The sequence below is a fragment of the Eublepharis macularius genome, chromosome 12, assembly GCF_028583425.1.
Source record: "Eublepharis macularius isolate TG4126 chromosome 12, MPM_Emac_v1.0, whole genome shotgun sequence".
Taxonomy (NCBI): Eukaryota; Metazoa; Chordata; class Lepidosauria; order Squamata; family Eublepharidae; genus Eublepharis; species Eublepharis macularius.
Genome location: NC_072801.1, coordinates 80,095,353 through 80,111,383, shown reverse-complemented (window position 1 = coordinate 80,111,383; position 16,031 = coordinate 80,095,353). Strand labels below are relative to the sequence as shown.

The 16,031-nt window shown below is 61.3% G+C and overlaps 1 protein-coding gene across 2 annotated transcripts; it reads right to left on the bottom strand.

The window, feature by feature from the left end:
- Positions 1–2,897: 2,897 nt before the first annotated feature.
- On the bottom strand, positions 2,898–12,095 carry LOC129340365 (insulin receptor substrate 1-like). Of its 2 annotated transcripts, none has more exons than XM_054995126.1 (3): positions 11,560–12,095; positions 5,329–7,104; positions 2,898–3,508 (listed from the first exon to the last, which is right to left on the bottom strand). In XM_054995126.1, exons 1-3 carry the CDS (start codon positions 11,909–11,911, stop codon positions 3,501–3,503), a joined length of 2,136 nt encoding a protein of 711 aa, XP_054851101.1. In that variant the 5' UTR covers positions 11,912–12,095; the 3' UTR covers positions 2,898–3,500. The 2 variants fall into 2 exon arrangements, with proteins under 2 accessions (XP_054851101.1, XP_054851102.1); XM_054995127.1 differs by lacking the exon at positions 11,560–12,095 and adding an exon at positions 11,234–11,426.
- Between the last annotated feature and the right edge of the window lie 3,936 nt (positions 12,096–16,031).

The following is a 16,031-nucleotide window of genomic DNA, read 5'->3' as shown; positions in this document are numbered from 1 at the left end:
CCAAATTTTCCCCTTCACGGCATCCAGCAAGTGCAGGGCGTTCACAAGCGCGTCTTCAGGGCTGCCTGGCCGCGATGGCTTGGTGGTGCTCGCCTGCAGAGGAGGAGAGGGCGTTGGTCCTCGCACTCCCCCAACTATTGCCCCCCTCCCCCCCCACAAACTAAAATTACTTTGGGAGAAGAAAAACCATGAAGCAAGGCCTTCCGTGGCCCCCGCCCCAAATTTTCACAGAACGGCAAGGTCTGCACCTAATGAAAGGCTCCGCTAATTGGTGCCGTTTCTTACATGGAACTTTCTCTGGCTTTAAGGTACAGCGTTTGATCTCCTTTCCTCTCGGGGCGTAATGTGAGGGGTGGCACAGCCCTGGGGCCATACTGGTAAGGACACCGGCAGTGCCTCACAGCAGACCCTCAGCGCTGGTCCCTTAGGCAGGAGCGACCCCAGCCCAGCTGCCCAGTCGGGCTTTGCTTCCCACTGCCACCCCTTGGCGCCACCCTCAGTTACCTGCCCGCTGCCCACATGGAGCTGCTGTTGCGCCGAAGCTCGCTTCACAAACAGCAGGGCCAAGGAGAGGAGGAGGAGGATCAGGCCGGTGAGCACCATACAGTAGACGTAGCACAGTGGCACCACGCCAAAAGGCACCAGGGAGGCCTCCACTCTCATCCCCACGGGGGTCGCCACACCGCTGCAGGGCCAGATGGGACACTGAGCCACCAAAACAGCCCACAAGCTGTGCTTCAAGAGCCCCAAAGCCTGTGCCACTCAGCCCCGGGCACGCGCACACAGCCACTGGCAGTTCTGCCAGATTCCAGAACCCCACCTGGTTGCTGGGCACTGGGATGTGGACACAGGAGTCCAACGGGGCGGTAACACCAAGGTGGGGCAGGGAGAGCACATGAACACACACACACACACCCCGTCGGCCACAGTTTGGCTCCCAGAAGCAGCAGGCAGCCACTAATAAATACTTTAATAACAACATTCAATTTATAAACCTCCCTTCAGGATGATTTAACACCTACTCAGAGCGGTTTACAAAGTATGTCATTATTATCCCCACAACAATCACCCTGTGAGGTGGGTGGGGCTGAGAGAGCTCCTAGAAGCTGTGACTGACCCAAGGTCACCCAGCTGGGCTTCAGGCAGAGGAGAGGGGAATCAAACCCTGTTCTCCAGATTAGGGTCCTGCCCAGGGCTGGCGCGCCCATTGAGGCCAGGTAGGAGGTGGCCTCAGGCGCGGGGTGCCAGAGGGAGTGCCGGAGGAGGCGTGGGGGGTGGGAGCGTGCGCCACAAAGCAGCAGCCTCCTATCCTGCGCTGCCAGCACAAGCCCCCGGCCGGGCGCAACCGCCATGGGCAGGCATCTGCGGCGGCGCAAGCAACCGAGTGGGAGAGCTCGGAGGCCGCCCGCCGCGATTGGGCTGGTGCCAGCACACACACTGCCGTCATGCAGGCCGGTGCGCGCGCACTTGTGCACATGGGGGGGGGGGCGCTCGGCCAGCCCTGGTCCTGCCACTCTTAACCACACCAAACTGGCTCCCAGTTTGGGGAACTTTGAGGAAATAGCTAATTTTTTTCTTTTCATGCTGTGCTTTTCAGTTGTGAGTCACCTCAAGCAGGAACTTAGAATGTTAAATTCTAAATAAATAGAATTTAAGACTTTTCCAGCTGCACAGTTGCAAGGCGCTCTAAATAAAGGAGGCTCAGCTCTCTTAAGAGCTTCTTCTGAAACTCCAAAAAGCTCTGTTAGAGGTGTGTGTATGGTGACCCCAGACTCGTTCACCCCCAAGGAATACACCCTCCGCCCTGACGTCAAAGGCCAAGCAAACCACCTCCTCGGGACCACATCTGCAGTACCACACAACAGCCTCCAGAGGGCGCTCTTGCATGGGTCAGTGGCCCCAGGCGGATTTTGTGAGCGGGAGGGAGCCCCGTGGCCAGCTTGCACGACTCAGCCGGGGCCCTGGCTTTCCTGCAACCCTCACCCCCTCCCACCAGCCCCAGCATTCCTACCCTACCCCAGGCCTACAATTCTGCCTGGCAAAGGCATCCAACCACGCCCCCCCCCCCCTCTCCAGCTCCCCTGGTTCTGTTCCACTCTGATGGCTTGCTGTCCTTTACTGACTCCTGGCAGATCAGATGGGGAGGGGCTGCTCCTCTTCCTCACTGAGACCCTAGCTGCCCTCCCCACAATCCTGGTATCTGTCCCTCTTCAGGACTGCCCCTCGTTACTACAAAGAGGCTCTGGAAGAGTTTGGGTCTTCTTTTTTAAAAAACATCCAGGTTGGATGACAGTCCAGTTTGGATCCAGCCAATCCACGCTCTGCCTCACTGAGGAATCTCTTTCCAACTTGTTTGCAATGCTATGTCCACTGCAGAGGAAGAGCCACTGCCCTTCAGGCCAGGCAGGAGGGAGGGCGCTCCTTCCAGGCACAGGCCCCCAGGCTGCTGCTGTAGGACCCCCAAACATCACACGCAGTTTTCCTTAGTCCAGTCAATACCAGAGCCATGGGCAGCTGCCACCGCCACACCAGAGATGTGGCAGGCCCTGGACGGGAGCCCGGCAGCACCTGTGCCACAGATGGCTGGGAGTGCACCCAGCAGCCCCCTCCTCACTGCAGAGCCTGAAGCAGCCACTAGCAGGGGATGAAGAGACCATCTGACAAAGATTGCTGTGGTTCTCAAAAGCTTATGCTACAAATAAGTTGGTTAGTCTTAAAGGTGCTACTGGGCTCTTGACTATTTTGCGACCACAGACTAACGCGGCTGACTCCTCTGGATCTATGGCAGGGGAAAGGGACTGCCCTGGGCAAAGGCTCTCCAGGCAGCCAGCCAGACCCCGGCCTGTGAGTTGGACTCCCATCCCCTTGCAACCAGGAACCGTCATCAACACAGGAACCGTCATCAAAAGTGCCTTTATTTGTCAAGATCCGGGCAGCACGCAGCCCAACTCCCAAGAGCTGGCTGAGGAGTTCCAGACAGGGGTGGCCGAGGGAGTGGGGACGTTTGGGCACACTGTGGGGTGCAACGAGCCCGGCAGAGTGAGGGGGCAAGGAGGAGGAGGAGATGCGAGTGGCCACTTGGCTGGTGGAGGGAGGTGAGAACGCTTTGGAGGGAGGAGACTCGCGCTTGAGCCACAGCCGGCGTGGAGGGCGAGGCGGGGGAAACGGGGCAGCTCAGGGTCTCCTTGCCAGCTCCTTCCTGGCAACTGCAGGGGATGAAGCCCAGAGGGCAGAGCAGCTGAGCCAAGGGCCCGAATTTGAGGAGGAAACGCAAGCAGGCAGCTTCTCCCCGTCTCCCTAGCCCAATGGCAGGCAGCCAAGGCATGAGGGGGCATGCAGGGAGCTCATCTTTGGTGTGTGGCGGCGAGACCCGAACCAGAGTCCAGGAAGAGCTTCGCCCTCCCCTGAAAAAGGCACTTCGCAGGGACTGAGGGGGAAGGAGGGGACGCGCGTCGCTCTGGTGCAAACAACCAACGGCCAAGGCGGCAGGCGCCGGGACATCAGGACTCTGCGGAGGAAGAAAGAGAGGAGGAAAGACACCTGGTTTTGTTTTACGGCTATCACAGCATGGGCGAAGGGCTCCTCACCGCGGAGGCTCCTGACAGGCCCAGGATCGTGCCCCGGGGAGCGTGCTGGTGGACCACGCCCATTCTGCCCCCCTCACCCCCACTCCACTCTGGCATGCGGGGAACCCATTCATGCCCAAGATGGAACAAACATTGAAAAAACACAGGAAATTCAGAGCAGGCGGGCTCAGCCCCTGGCGTAGCACCCTGGAGATACCTGCCCCAACACAACGCAAGGTGAATGTCCAAACTTGCGCTCTGGAACAAGAACACGGGAGTCCAGTGGCACCTTAAGGACTAGTACGGTCGTATTGACTTTGCTGCTACAAACTGAGCGGGGGGAGGGGGGGAGCCTCAAAAGAGACATCCCTACTCCTGTCTCACAAGGGGGAGAAAAAGTCGACCCCTTCATGGATAGATCCGTGCATGGATAGATCCGCCGCCCCCCGCCCAATCTCAAACAACAGAACTAGGGAGGATCCAGGCAGCAAAGGCGCGGGCAGGAAAGACCACACACGAGCCGTGTGCAGGAAAAGTGCCTTGCACAGGCGCTGACCTCAATGGGGGGGGGGGGAGGAAGAGAGCTGCAGACGGCACTTGGGGTGCTGCAACAACCCCAAACAGCACCCAGCAGCGGCAGGAGGGACGCCTGGGTTCTCTGTCTGAATGGGAGGGCTAAGCCTGGCTTCCTGATGCCAGGGGAGGGAGGGGGTGGAGTGCTTCCTCGACAACAGTGGAAGAGCCGGTTGCACAGGGCCTGCCTGAACTCCTGCTCCCCTTTTCTTCACAGCCATCTCCTTCCCTAGCCTACCTCCCAAGGCTGCTGTGAAACAAAACACAGGAAGACAGTCACTGTCCCTGCCATAAATAGTAACTGCACTTATGTACCACTCTTCTAGGCAGATTAGCGCCCCACTGAGAGCAGTGAACAAAGTCAGAGTTATTCGTATCCCCACAATACAGCTGGGGAGCTGGGCGGAAAGGAGGGGCTCACCCAAAGCCGCCTGCTGAGCTCATGGCAGGAGTGGGAGTGGAACCAGCAGAGTGCCAAACCACAGCCCCACCACTTAGCCACTATGCCACAGCAGCTTTCAGGAGCTGCCCCCTAGGAAGCTGGAACAGGGGTCCCTCCAGCCCAGAACTGACCCCTCCAACAGGTGAGGAAGGGCCGCCTCCCTGTCCCGTGGGCCAAAATGCTTGAAGCCAAGAGCGCAGCACGGTGCCAGGGGACTCTTGTCAGCCTTGGTCTCCCAATTGTGAAGGGCCTACCTTGGAGGGCTACTAGGAAGATGCACAGGGGTTCAGAAGCATTTCACAAATGCAAGGTTGTGTCACGAGGCTGTTCAGTTCATGTACGTGGGTCGCACAGGCCCTGGCCTCAGGCTGCCCCACTCTTTTGTTGTGTGTGTGTGTGTGGGGGGGGTCATACTGCAAGTCCACCAGGACAAGGAAGACTGCCAGGGACAGGGGGGGGATTCTTCTCCCCAACTTCTGTAAGACAGGAGGGGTCACTGGAGCCTGGGATGGGGGGCAGTTTGGCCCCTTTAACGAACACCCCCAGTCGCACGCACTCCTCCACAAGAGCAGCCTGACATCACAATCTCTCCCCAGCCCAGTAGCCTCACTTCAGATTCGAAGTCTCCCCACTTCTGTGCCCCCAAGCCCTGCATAGCCCCTTCCTAGCTCCCAGCATGACCAGTCCAAAGCTTCCTCCCCCCACCCATACACCACCAACTCCAGCCCTGCCCCAAAGTTCCTTTACCTGCTCCCTCAGGGGGTGACCTGCACCCATACCGCTCCCCTAAACGGTGGAAGTCGATGCTGGCATAGGTGTGGCGCGCCCCTGCCTGGCCAGGGACAGCAGCGGGACGTGGGGTGGGGGCCCTGTCTGAGCCAGCCTCCTTCACCAAGTCCAGGTCAATGTAGTTCAGTCCAGCCTCGGCCTGGGCCTGGGCCTCACACAGCAGCGCACCGTTCCGCTCGGCATCGGGGACGGCCTCCGACCCATGGCATTGCCTCCCTCGAGAGTCTGCTCGCACAGGACGGGGCCCTGGGGCCATTGCCGCTGCGCTGGCCGGCACTGCTGTTCTGCTGGCCTCTCCTGGGGCACTTTGAAGCTCCAGTGGGATGCAACCAGGGGCTCTGGAACCATATTCAATGCAGACGTAGTCACCAGGGCTGCGGGGGGCAGCAGGCACGCCTCTGGCACTCTTGGTAAGGCCCACAAGCAGCCCTGGAGGAGGACGGGCCAAGCACAAGGCCCCCGCCGACTCTTCCAGGCTCTCCGAGCTGGTGGAAGAAGAGCTGGAGAGGGGCCCCGGGGGGAAGGGGAAGGGGACGGCCCTGGCCCCGTGTTCATAGGAGCGTGGCAGGGAGTAGAACGGGGCACCGCTAGGAGGGGCCAGCAGGGGGCTGTACTCAGGTGGGGTGCTGGAGGCTGACCGGCTGGCCGGGGACATATTCATGTAGTCGCTGGCCGAGGACTCGCCGCTCCTGCTGCCCAGCACCCACTGGCCCGGCCCATCCGGAGAGCAGCTGCCGCTGGGGGACATCAGCATATACCCGCCACTCTCCTGGGATGGCGAGACGCTGCCGGGGGTCATGGCGGTGTAGACCTGCTCCTCTGCACTCAGGGCCATGCCAGGCAGCATAGCCATGTAGCCAGGCTCAGCGCTGCGGTTCAGTCCTTCGGGGTAACTCGCAGACGTGGCCACGGGCTTGAGGGCCGGCCTCCTCCAGGGCAGGCTGGCTGTGCCTTTCTCCAGGGCCATGGGGGGCAGAGAGGCTCGCTTGTGGGACTCTGGCCGCAGCCCCCATCGGGCCAAGGTGTGCCCACTGGGCAAAGCCAGCCTGCCCATAGAAATGTAGTCCAGCTCGCCATCTGCCGCCAGGGAGTTCAGCGGGTCGGGAGTGCTGGGTGGCCGCAGATTGCCTGGGCTTGACCCCCCTTCATCCGAGGAGACGGTGCTGTAATCGCTCCAGGAACCGGGCTTCGGGAGCCCCGCCACCTTCTGCCCCTGGGCTCCAGGGCTCCTGCTCAGGGTGGGGGTCCCATCGGGGCGGGGTCTCCAGGGGAAAGTCGCCTGGCTGGCCGGGGGGGTGCCGAGGTGCTGGTGGCGAGGGGGCACCGAGATGGGCGTGGACGCCAAGGAGTGGCTCTGGCTGCGGACTCGGAACTCGTCGCTGAGGGCCTTCATGGCCTCCAGTATTGTCTCGTGCATGTTCTGGGCCACAACCAGGTCCTCCACCTGCATCCAGAGCTCTCCAGGGCCCGTCACGGCCGAACGGCCCACCTCCATGAAGAAGTAGTTCTCGGAGTGGCCGCAGCGCCGGACGTTGAGCAGCTGCAGCTCCACGGCGGCCACAGCCGAGTTCCGTTTCACAAAGCTGATAGTCTTGTCCGTCAGGCACAGAAAGTAGGTCCCGGCCAAGTTTTTGGTGTGCCCCAAACCTCTGGGGCGCAGGCTGACCTGCCACACCTCCCTGAAGGCGGGGCCTGAGAGCAGAGAGTCTCCGCCTCCCTCCGGGGGGGCTTTGTCTGCAAGAAAGCAGAAAGCAGAACCGCACATCAGCAGGACAACGGAGGAGGCTGCCTGAGCGGGGGTGGGGGGTGGGGGTGGCTGTCAGGAAGGAGGGCTTGGCCTGCCCCACTTCCACCTCCAGCAGCCCTCTGCCCCAAGCCAGTCTGGACTCCGTGGGCAGAAGGGGGAGAGGAAGGAAGGTGGCGAGGGGCCAGCCAGGTTCACAGGAGACCGAAGTACCTGCAGTGCCTGGCAGCAGCTGCTGCTCCCAAACCTCATCAGGCAGCTGCCGCTGGGCATGTCAAAAGTGCACGGCTCTAAAGCCCGTTCTGCCTCGAGAAGGCGTGTGGCTAACAGCTCCCAACAGTGGGGCAATTCAGCCCCCTGCGTGGGCACAGCCCCCCACCAGCCTCCCAAAGGTCTAACAGGCTGCAGGACGTGCTCCCACTCCCGCCGGAGCAGAGGGCCCTGGATGATGGCACAGCCAGGGAGGCCGAGTGCCTCTGTGCCCAGCCTGTCCCAAGAGGGTGAGGGACGCAGAGGCCAAAGCCAGCACAGCCCATTCCACGCTGCAGCACCACCCAGCCCTCCTGGACAAGCCCCAAGGCAGCGGCCACTTAGAGCCCTAGGCCTGGAGGCAGCTTCACTGATACCCACAGAACCGCCTGCCTGGTGCTGGAATGCAGCTGATTCTGAGGTAGAGCAACTGCTTTAAGCCAGGAACTGTTGCTCAGCCGTCTGTTTGCTTCACCAGCTCTTACGACAGCTGGGCATTTTGCTCTTGCCTGGATACAAGAGGAGGCAGCCAGGAGGGAAAGAGGCCTTGGAAGAGGGGGGGCCGTCTCTGAAAATGGGGGGGGGGTCAAGCACGTGGGTGGCTGCAACGCAGACCGCTAAACCTGCCCCCAGAGAGCTGAGCGCTCTGGCAACCCATCCCCGTCACCCTGGAGAGATGCAGACAGTTGCCAGGGAGACTCAGGTGGGATGATTTTCACAGAGGTTAACGTCGGGTCTCCAGACTGAGCAAATGTTTAAGCTAAATAGTTCTGGGAACAAGGAAAGATAAACAACTCCCAAGCAGGAACGCCCCCAGGAACACTGCCGGTGCCCCCACCCATTCCAGAGTCTCCTACCCGGGCCACAAAGCACTCCCTCCCCAAACCTCTGGCCCAGAGGCTACCTTGGATCTTCACTCCCTTCCGCCTGCCAGGGAACCTGGGAATGCCGGCTTCCATGCAAACTTGCTCTACCCCACTTAACCCTGCTCCCCCACACTGGGAATAGGACCCAGAAGAAAGTACACCATGTACCAGGCAGTGCATACCAGCTGTGTACACACACACACACACACACACACACACACACACACACACACACACACACACACACAGAGTGTTGCAAGCAAGATCGCTGGGAAGAGTGTCAACAGTTGGAGCGGGGAGGCAATCAGAAGAACGACTTCTATCAAGCAGGCCAGCCAAGGCACAGCATGGCCCAGGGACCGAGGGAGGCAAAAGCCAGGGGTTGCTTGCGAGCTGAACCCCCCCCCCCCCGAGCAAAGTTCAGCCACAGGCTCCTCTTGGCAAGGTGCACGGCACTGAGAAGTTATGGCCCAGCCCAGCTCCGTGGGTTGGCCTGGAAGCCGTACTGGCTCTCTCAACCCCTGCCCGATACACGGGCACACATATAATGTCGTTATCGGCTGAGCCTGCCCGAGGGGAGAGCAGACTATAAATTTAATAAATAAAGAAATAACAAACGGTCTCTCTACCAAGGGCCATCCCAGCACTTTCACTGAGCCAAAGACCAGAAACGAGCCACTGCACGCCCCTCTCCCATCACGAATCTTTTAAGCACCTCAACAACAGCGGCTTCAACCCACAAACCGCTGCGTTTGCAACACGGTCCCTCACAGACTGCTTGAGCTGGAAAAGGGAAAAGCATATTTTCCATGCTAGGCTGACGAGGAGGAGAGCAAGGTTTCCCTCCTGAGCCCACAGGGCACTTCCGGTGAGCTACCGTGAAAGGCAGCCTTCCGGGCTGGGGGCCAAAGGCTGACCCGCGATGACGTGAGAGGAAGCCCCCTAACTGGGCCCAAATGTTGAGGGCCCAAACCACAGTTATTTACAGGGAGAGAAAGAAAGCCCTGCTCCTTAGGGTGGACGGAGGGAGCCCTTCCCTTTGCAAAACATGCCATGATAGCCAAGGATCCCACACGAAGAGAAAACCAACCCCCTAAAACGGGAGGAGGGGGGGCACTGGCAGACCAGCTGGCTGTTTCATGCCCTTGGCTGCACTGCCCTCCCCACAGACTGTGCATGCTCCCTGGAAGACCCACGTATGGGCAGAATGTCTGAGGAACAGGAGCACAGCGGCCACCGAAGGAGCACTGAGAGCTCCAACTTCCACAACAGGAGGACGACACCTGGAGAAAAGGGGGGGATGAGTGAGGAGAGAGCCCGAGGCTCATGTGGAGGCGTAAGGAAACAAGGCACCCTGCGGATAAGTGGCCAGGGGGCAGGTTGGACCCACAAGAATCCTTCCTCGGATGCAAGAAAGCCCTGGGCCAGGGGAAAGTGCCGTGGAATGGATAGGTGGGACCCTGCCCACTGTATGGGAATTGGCTCCACTGCGTAAACTGCACACCTTCTTTTCTTAATATTACAACTGATAACGGACATCAGGTGGAAGCAGCTGCATTGTATTTTCTTTCTATGGCATGTCCTTTGGGCTAAGAGCCCCTTTAACTGTCATAATACCTAGAAAAAAAGACTAGTAGCACCTTTAAGACTAACCAACTTTACCGTAGCATACGCTTCCGAGAACCACAGTTCTCTTCCTCAGATGCATCTGATCAGGGCTGGATCGATGGGGGGAGGGAGAGGGGGGGGAAGTCTGCCCCCAGCGCCGCCAAAGGGGGGGAGCCGAGCTCAGCTGCCAGCCGCTGGGAGTGCGCGGGAGGCTGCCCGTACCATTCGCCTGCCCCACAGGACAAGGGGCGGGTGGCTTGCTGCGCGCCCCCTGTCCTGCGGGGCAGGCGAATGGTGCGGGCGGCTTCCCAGCCAGCCGCACTGCCCCTGCAAACTCCGTGGCACGCCGGGGCAGCCGGCACACGCCTCCCTGTGTGATGACATCACGGAAGTGAAGTCATCACGTGGTGCCAGGAGCGCATGTGCACTGGGCGCACACGCGTGGAGCTGGACTTGGGTTGCCCTGGGTGCCGCCAACCCTAGATCCGGCCCTGCATCTGACGAAGAGAGCTGTGGTTCTTGAAAGCTTATGCTACAGTAAAGTTGGTTAGTCTTAAAGGTGCTACTGCACTCTTTTCTGTTTTGCTACTGCAGACTAACACGGCTACCCTCCTCTGGATATAATACCTAGAGAATCCAACTTAAAAAATCAACTAAATAAATCAATGTATTGTCGAAGGCTTTCACGGCCGGAGAACGATGGTTGTTGTGGGTTTTCCGGGCTGTATTGCCGTGGTCTTGGCATTGTAGTTCCTGACGTTTCGCCAGCAGCTGTGGCTGGCATCTTCAGAGGTGTAGCACCCACAACAACCATAAATAAATCAAATTTACCCTATGGATAAATGACAAATAAATAAACTAGGTCTATTTATACTACAGAAAATAATTTAAGGATAGTCAGGTTTGTCAACACAAAATGAACACTGGGCCAGAAAAATCTCAAGAACAAATTCCTCAGGCACCTAAAAAAATATCGCTTTGAAAATGTCAGTGTTCCAAAGCTGCTATCCAGAGTTTGGCTTTTCCCACTCCAGACACACTAGTGGGTGGGACAAGGCATAAGAGGGCTGTGAGCTGCCCCCACCTGCCACCAGCTCATAGGGTGGCCCCTGGGCAAGCAAGCAAGCCTCTGTACCTTGAAGCAGCCGGGACCCCCCAGCCCTGAGACCCTCCCCCAAAGACGACCCTACTGGCCACAGATACCAACGAGCAAGGCAGCTGGCAGCCTCGGCCTCTCCCTGGGAAGCGACTACGGAGCCCCCGCTTGCCGCAGGCCCAAGGCGGCCCAGCCCCGATGCAAGAGGCCGGGTTGGAAGGACTCTGCCTGGGCTGGGGCCACGACGACCCCCTCCCGCCCCCCACTAGTCCAGCCAATCTCAGAGACCCCAAAGCTCACCAGGCGTCATCATGTTCTTTCAACCCGACCCCGCCTGCCTTCCCCAAAAGGAACGCCGAGCGGCCAGGAAAGCCAACGCCGCAGGGGCTCCTCCGCTTCCCAGGCTCAGCCTGGCGCCGCAGAAGCCGAACGCTACCGGCCCTGGCCCCGGCAGCTGCGCGGCCAAAGCGAAGGGCGCCGCCACGGTCCACGGGCCCCCTCCCCCCGCGGCAGGGCGAGCTTTTAAAAGGCGCCTCTCCGCCCTGCAGCCCCCCCCCCCGCCCCGCCCCGCCAGCCCAGCGCCAGCGCAGCGCAGCGCAGCCCGCGACCCGGCCGCTGGCACTCACCCGTGCCGCGCAGCTCCAGCAGGGCCGCGTACCAGGTCTGCTGCTGCTCGGCGCTCTCCGCCGCCGCGCCGAAGGTGCCCTCGGGCCCGTACAGCACCAGGAGGTGCCTGTGGCGCGCGTCGGCCCGCTTGCTGATGCCCAGCGCGCTGGCCAGGGGGAAGGCGCGCTTGGGGCGCGAGGCCGGGCCCCCCAGGCGGAACTTCTTCTCGTTCGCGTAGTACTCCAGGCGAGCCGGCCCGCTGGCGCTGGCGCCGCGCAGCACGAAGAAGCGCCGGTGCTGCGACTTCTGCTTGCGCAAGTAGCCGCACAGGCGCACGTCCGAGCTCGGCGGCGGCGGCCCCTCGGCCTCCATGCTGCGAGACCGCGACCGGCCCCCGCCTCTTGCACGCCGCTGGCGGCCCGCGAGGGAGGCACCGGTGCTCCGGCGGCTTCTCACCAGGCCTCCCCCAAGAGCTTGCCGGGCTCGCCCCAGCCCGCAAGCGGCCCTTCCAGGCCAGCCCCGCGGCCCCCAACCATGCTCCGGCTGCCCCCGTTGCCCTCCCAAGGAGGCGCGCGGGCACGCTCGGGGCGCCAGCCAGCCGCGGAGTCCTCGTCTCGCCCCCGAGGCCGGGCAGGCCTGCGCAGCGCTCGGCAGGGGCTGGACGCGGGGCGGCGAGCGTCTTTCCGGCGGGCGAGGTCCTTCGGGCGCCTCCGCAACCGGCCCGGCCGAGCCCGCCTCGCTCCGCAAACGCCCCGGCAGAGCGCGCCCCCGGCCTGCGGCGGGCTACCCCGCGCCACGCGTTGGCCTGGGGCCTCGGCCAGGCGCGCCTCCGCCGCCGCGAAGCCCGCCCGGGGCAGGAGAGGCCGCCCGCCGCCGCCTCCCCCACGTGCCCTGCAAAGGCGGCGGCGTGGGGGGGGGGGGGCTCGGCCTGGCGCTCAGCCGCACAGCCCCGCCGGCGCCCCAGGAACTTGCGCGGCCTCGGCAGAGGGGCGGGCGAGAGGCGCTCCGGGACCCCGCGGGACGGGCCGGCAGCCCCCGCCGCCCTCCACGTGTCAAGAGGAGGCAGAGCGCAAGGGCGGGCGCGGCGCCAGGCGGGCGGCGGGCGGCTGAGGGGGGCCCACGGGGCGGCCAGCCGAGCGGAGCGGAGCAGCAGCCACCGGGGGCGAGGGGCGGCGTGGAAGGGCGCCGGGACCGCGGGCGGGCCACCAGCGCCTCCCTCCGGCTTCAGCGGCGGCGGCGGCGCCGCGGCCCCCTTCTCCAGCCAAGCGGGCGGCCCCGGCCAACGGCGCGCCTGGCCTCCCTTGGCCGCCCTCCTCGCGGCTTTTATGGGCCCGCCGCAGCCGCGCCGCCTCGGCCCTAGCGCCCCGCCCGCTTCGCCGCCCCGCCCCGCCCCGGGCCGCTCGATGTAACGGGCCGTTTTGCCCGCAGAAGACCGCCAAGGCCCGTGCCTGGGGAGGGGGGAGGTTGCCCTCCCAGACAGACGGGTTGCCGGCGCCAGCCAATCAGCTCGCCCTCGGCTACCTCCGGTGTGATCGTTGCGTGTTTAAGAGCGCGTGTGAACGCGCGCGGGAGACAAAGGGCGAATTTGGGACAGCAGCCCTCCGCAAGACCGCTCCAGCTCTCATGTATTCATTAGGTCGTTTTCCTGACCCTGCCAGCGTGAGTGCTGGGCATTTTGATTTGAAGGCGCCCTCATGCCAAGAACCTGGAGAGCAGCTGAGAGCGGTGCTGGGCGGAGATCCCTGCCTGGCCCTTGGCTGGTGGCTGGCCAGCCTGTGTCCCTGTGGCGAGCCCAGGCACAGCGTCGCAAGCCCATGGCTCCCCCTGGAACGGGCAGAGAAGGGGCCAGGTGGATGCCCCCGGAGAGCCCACCTTGCTAACGCCCCCCAACAAGCATGCAGAACGTGGAGGCGCCACTTAGCCCCCTCCGTTTGCTAATCCCCCTTTCCAAGCCGTAGGAAGAACGCAATTGCTACAGCAAATGGCCAGGCTAACTACAGCCGGGGATCCCTTCTGGAGAGCCAAGCCCTGGGAAACCTGGTGAGGAAAGAAGCCGCCACTGGACAGACGGCGTGTTGGGGGCCTGTCCACCCTCCCCAAGTGACTGGGGCCGGCCCAGGCGTCTTCCTGGCTCTGGCTTCTCATCGGTTGGGATTGCTGGCAGCCCCAAGTCCCAGCGCCTCTTTGTACAGTCACTCACCACTAGTTGAAGATGGGCGGCGGAGAGGTCTGAGGGGTGAATGTGGAGGCAAAAGGGGGCCTGGCTCAGACACAGGACCTCGGGTGGCAAAGGGCGCTTTTGCCAGATGCCTGTGAATGTAGCAGTGGCCTTAAACACTGGCCCTAAAAGCCTTCTGCAAGAAATGCTTCTCCCTCAACTTCAGTGCTGGCCTTTCCTATTTTCTAAAAAGGAGGAAACTCATATTCATGGCACTTTCCGGGGAGCTGCCCGTTGCTCTGTAGTAAAAGAGCCAGATTCAGGTCTAGTAGCTCCCTAAAGAGCAACTAGATTTCCAGGGTGTGAGCTTTTGAGAGTCGAAATCTAGTTGGTCTTTAAGGTGCTGCTGGAGCGGAGTTGTGACATTGGTGCCCGTGGCTTCAGAAATCTTGTAGTGAAGCCAATTGTATTAATTGTCCTGAGTTAGGAACAAAGCACGCTGTTTCCAACGGAGGTCAGCCAGGGAATCTTCGCCCCTCATCACCCCTCCAGGGGCTGTCAGGTGGCAGCACGCTGCCTTTGAACGTGGAGGTCCCATTTAGGGACCCATTTTTAAGACCTCCACTTGTCTGAAGCACCTCCTGCAAAGCAGCCGTTCCAGGTGGCAGTTCGGACCCGCCCCGTTCCCCACACTTTGGATCTGACGCAAACAACCTGGTGGGTCTGTCTGGCAAGAAGTTGCACGTATGCACGGACAGAAGCATTCTGGACATTTCAAATCACCAAACGCTGTCTGTGGCCCAAGCCTGTGTCCTTGCAAGGGCGAGGAGTGTGCCTTGGACTGCAGGTCTGCAGACAAGGAGGGGCTTTGGGGGGGGGAGGGCCGCTTGCACTGAGAAGCATCACCCAGGAGGGCCGTGGAGAGAAATGAAGGGCGGACAGAGGGCAGGGAATTATTTACACCAAACGTTCAGCCCCCGGTAAGTCCTGTCTCCACCAGGCTTCTCCCCCCCGCCCCTCGCCCCATAAGTCTTTGACATGTCCTTTGAACAGAAGAAATCATCGCATAGGCACTCCCTTCGGGACCCCTGGATGGCTCTGAACCCTGCGCCTCCCCCTTTACTGGTGCCCCCGGGCCCCAATGCACAGGCTTCCACTACCTGACTCAGGTTAACCACATTACCTGAAACCAGAGCGAATGCAACTTTCCCTTCAGGTGGGGCAGCAACCGGGGCCTTGTTCACCTCCGTATTGCTTCCTCTGGGTCTTTCTCTGGTTAAGTTGGGGGCTGGGGCTGCCTTTTGCTTGACATGGCAGTGCCCACACGTATTAATACACCCCCCCCCGAGAAACTCAAGGGGGCAGCTCTGCTCAGGCCCAGTCAAAAGGAACAGGAGCTACTCCAGAACGGGGGGGGGGGCAGGCAGCTCCTGTGTGCGGACCGGGCCTCTGTTCACCCCTCCTGCTGTCCTGGCCACACAACTCCCCCCCATGAAGCCTGTCCCCTCTTGGGTGCAGCTTACTGGGGGCTGCCGCAGCCACATAATCCCAGGCACTCCTGCTGCGGGGGCCTTTGCCCCTCTTGCAGCTCCCCATGTCTCCCTGGCTCCCCTTATGGCTGGAGCCCCCATGTCCTGCCCCTTTCCTTCCATGTCTTTCTCTAGGCCCTTCTTTACCACAAAATCTCTGGCATAACCCTTTGGCCCCTCTCCCTAAGGATGCTAAGCCCGCACACGTGACACCCGGACACACATTCATCCTTGCTTTCTCTCCGCCTTTGCCACTTCCCTGTTGACAAAAGTGAAACTGCGAGGTCCTTGGGGCAGACACCTGCCTTTTTGCCCCGTGTCAAATGCCACGTGCAAATAATTGGATGGTGGGAGGGGAAGGCCAGGTGACTTTTCAGTCCCAGGCACAAAAATATCAGGGAGGCCACCTCTGTTAGTCTCTTGCCATGAAAACCCTGCCTGGGGTCGCCACCAGCCGGCTATGACTTGAGGGCACTCTCCAACACCACCCCATCCACGTTGTCCACGTGGGAACGTGAAAGTGGGGGGATCCTGTCTTGGCACCACACAGCAGGCCTGGGACTCCGGCTGCCCCATCTCAGCCCAGCAACCTCATTTAATCTAGGAAATGGGGGGAGGGGCTCTGCCTGCCAACCCAAGCCCTCCCATCTCCTTGTGACGCCTGCCCCATTTCTCATCCATTGAGGTAAGTGGAGCCCCACTCAGTGTTAGCTGTCTGCTGTGTGCTACAATTAGACACAGGCATTTATGCTGCACTCTGAACTTACACAGAGACACTCTTGTGCAGTTATCGCTTCATGCAATC

Coding starts and splice junctions, on each gene's coding strand:
- LOC129340365 (XM_054995126.1), bottom strand. CDS start 11,911: ATGGAGGCCGAGGGGCCGCCGCCGCCGAGCTCGGACGTGCGCCTGTGC. Junction 7,105..11,559: donor GCTGGAGCTGCGCGGCACGG/GTGAGTGCCAGC, acceptor GCTTTCTTGCAG/ACAAAGCCCCCCCGGAGGGA.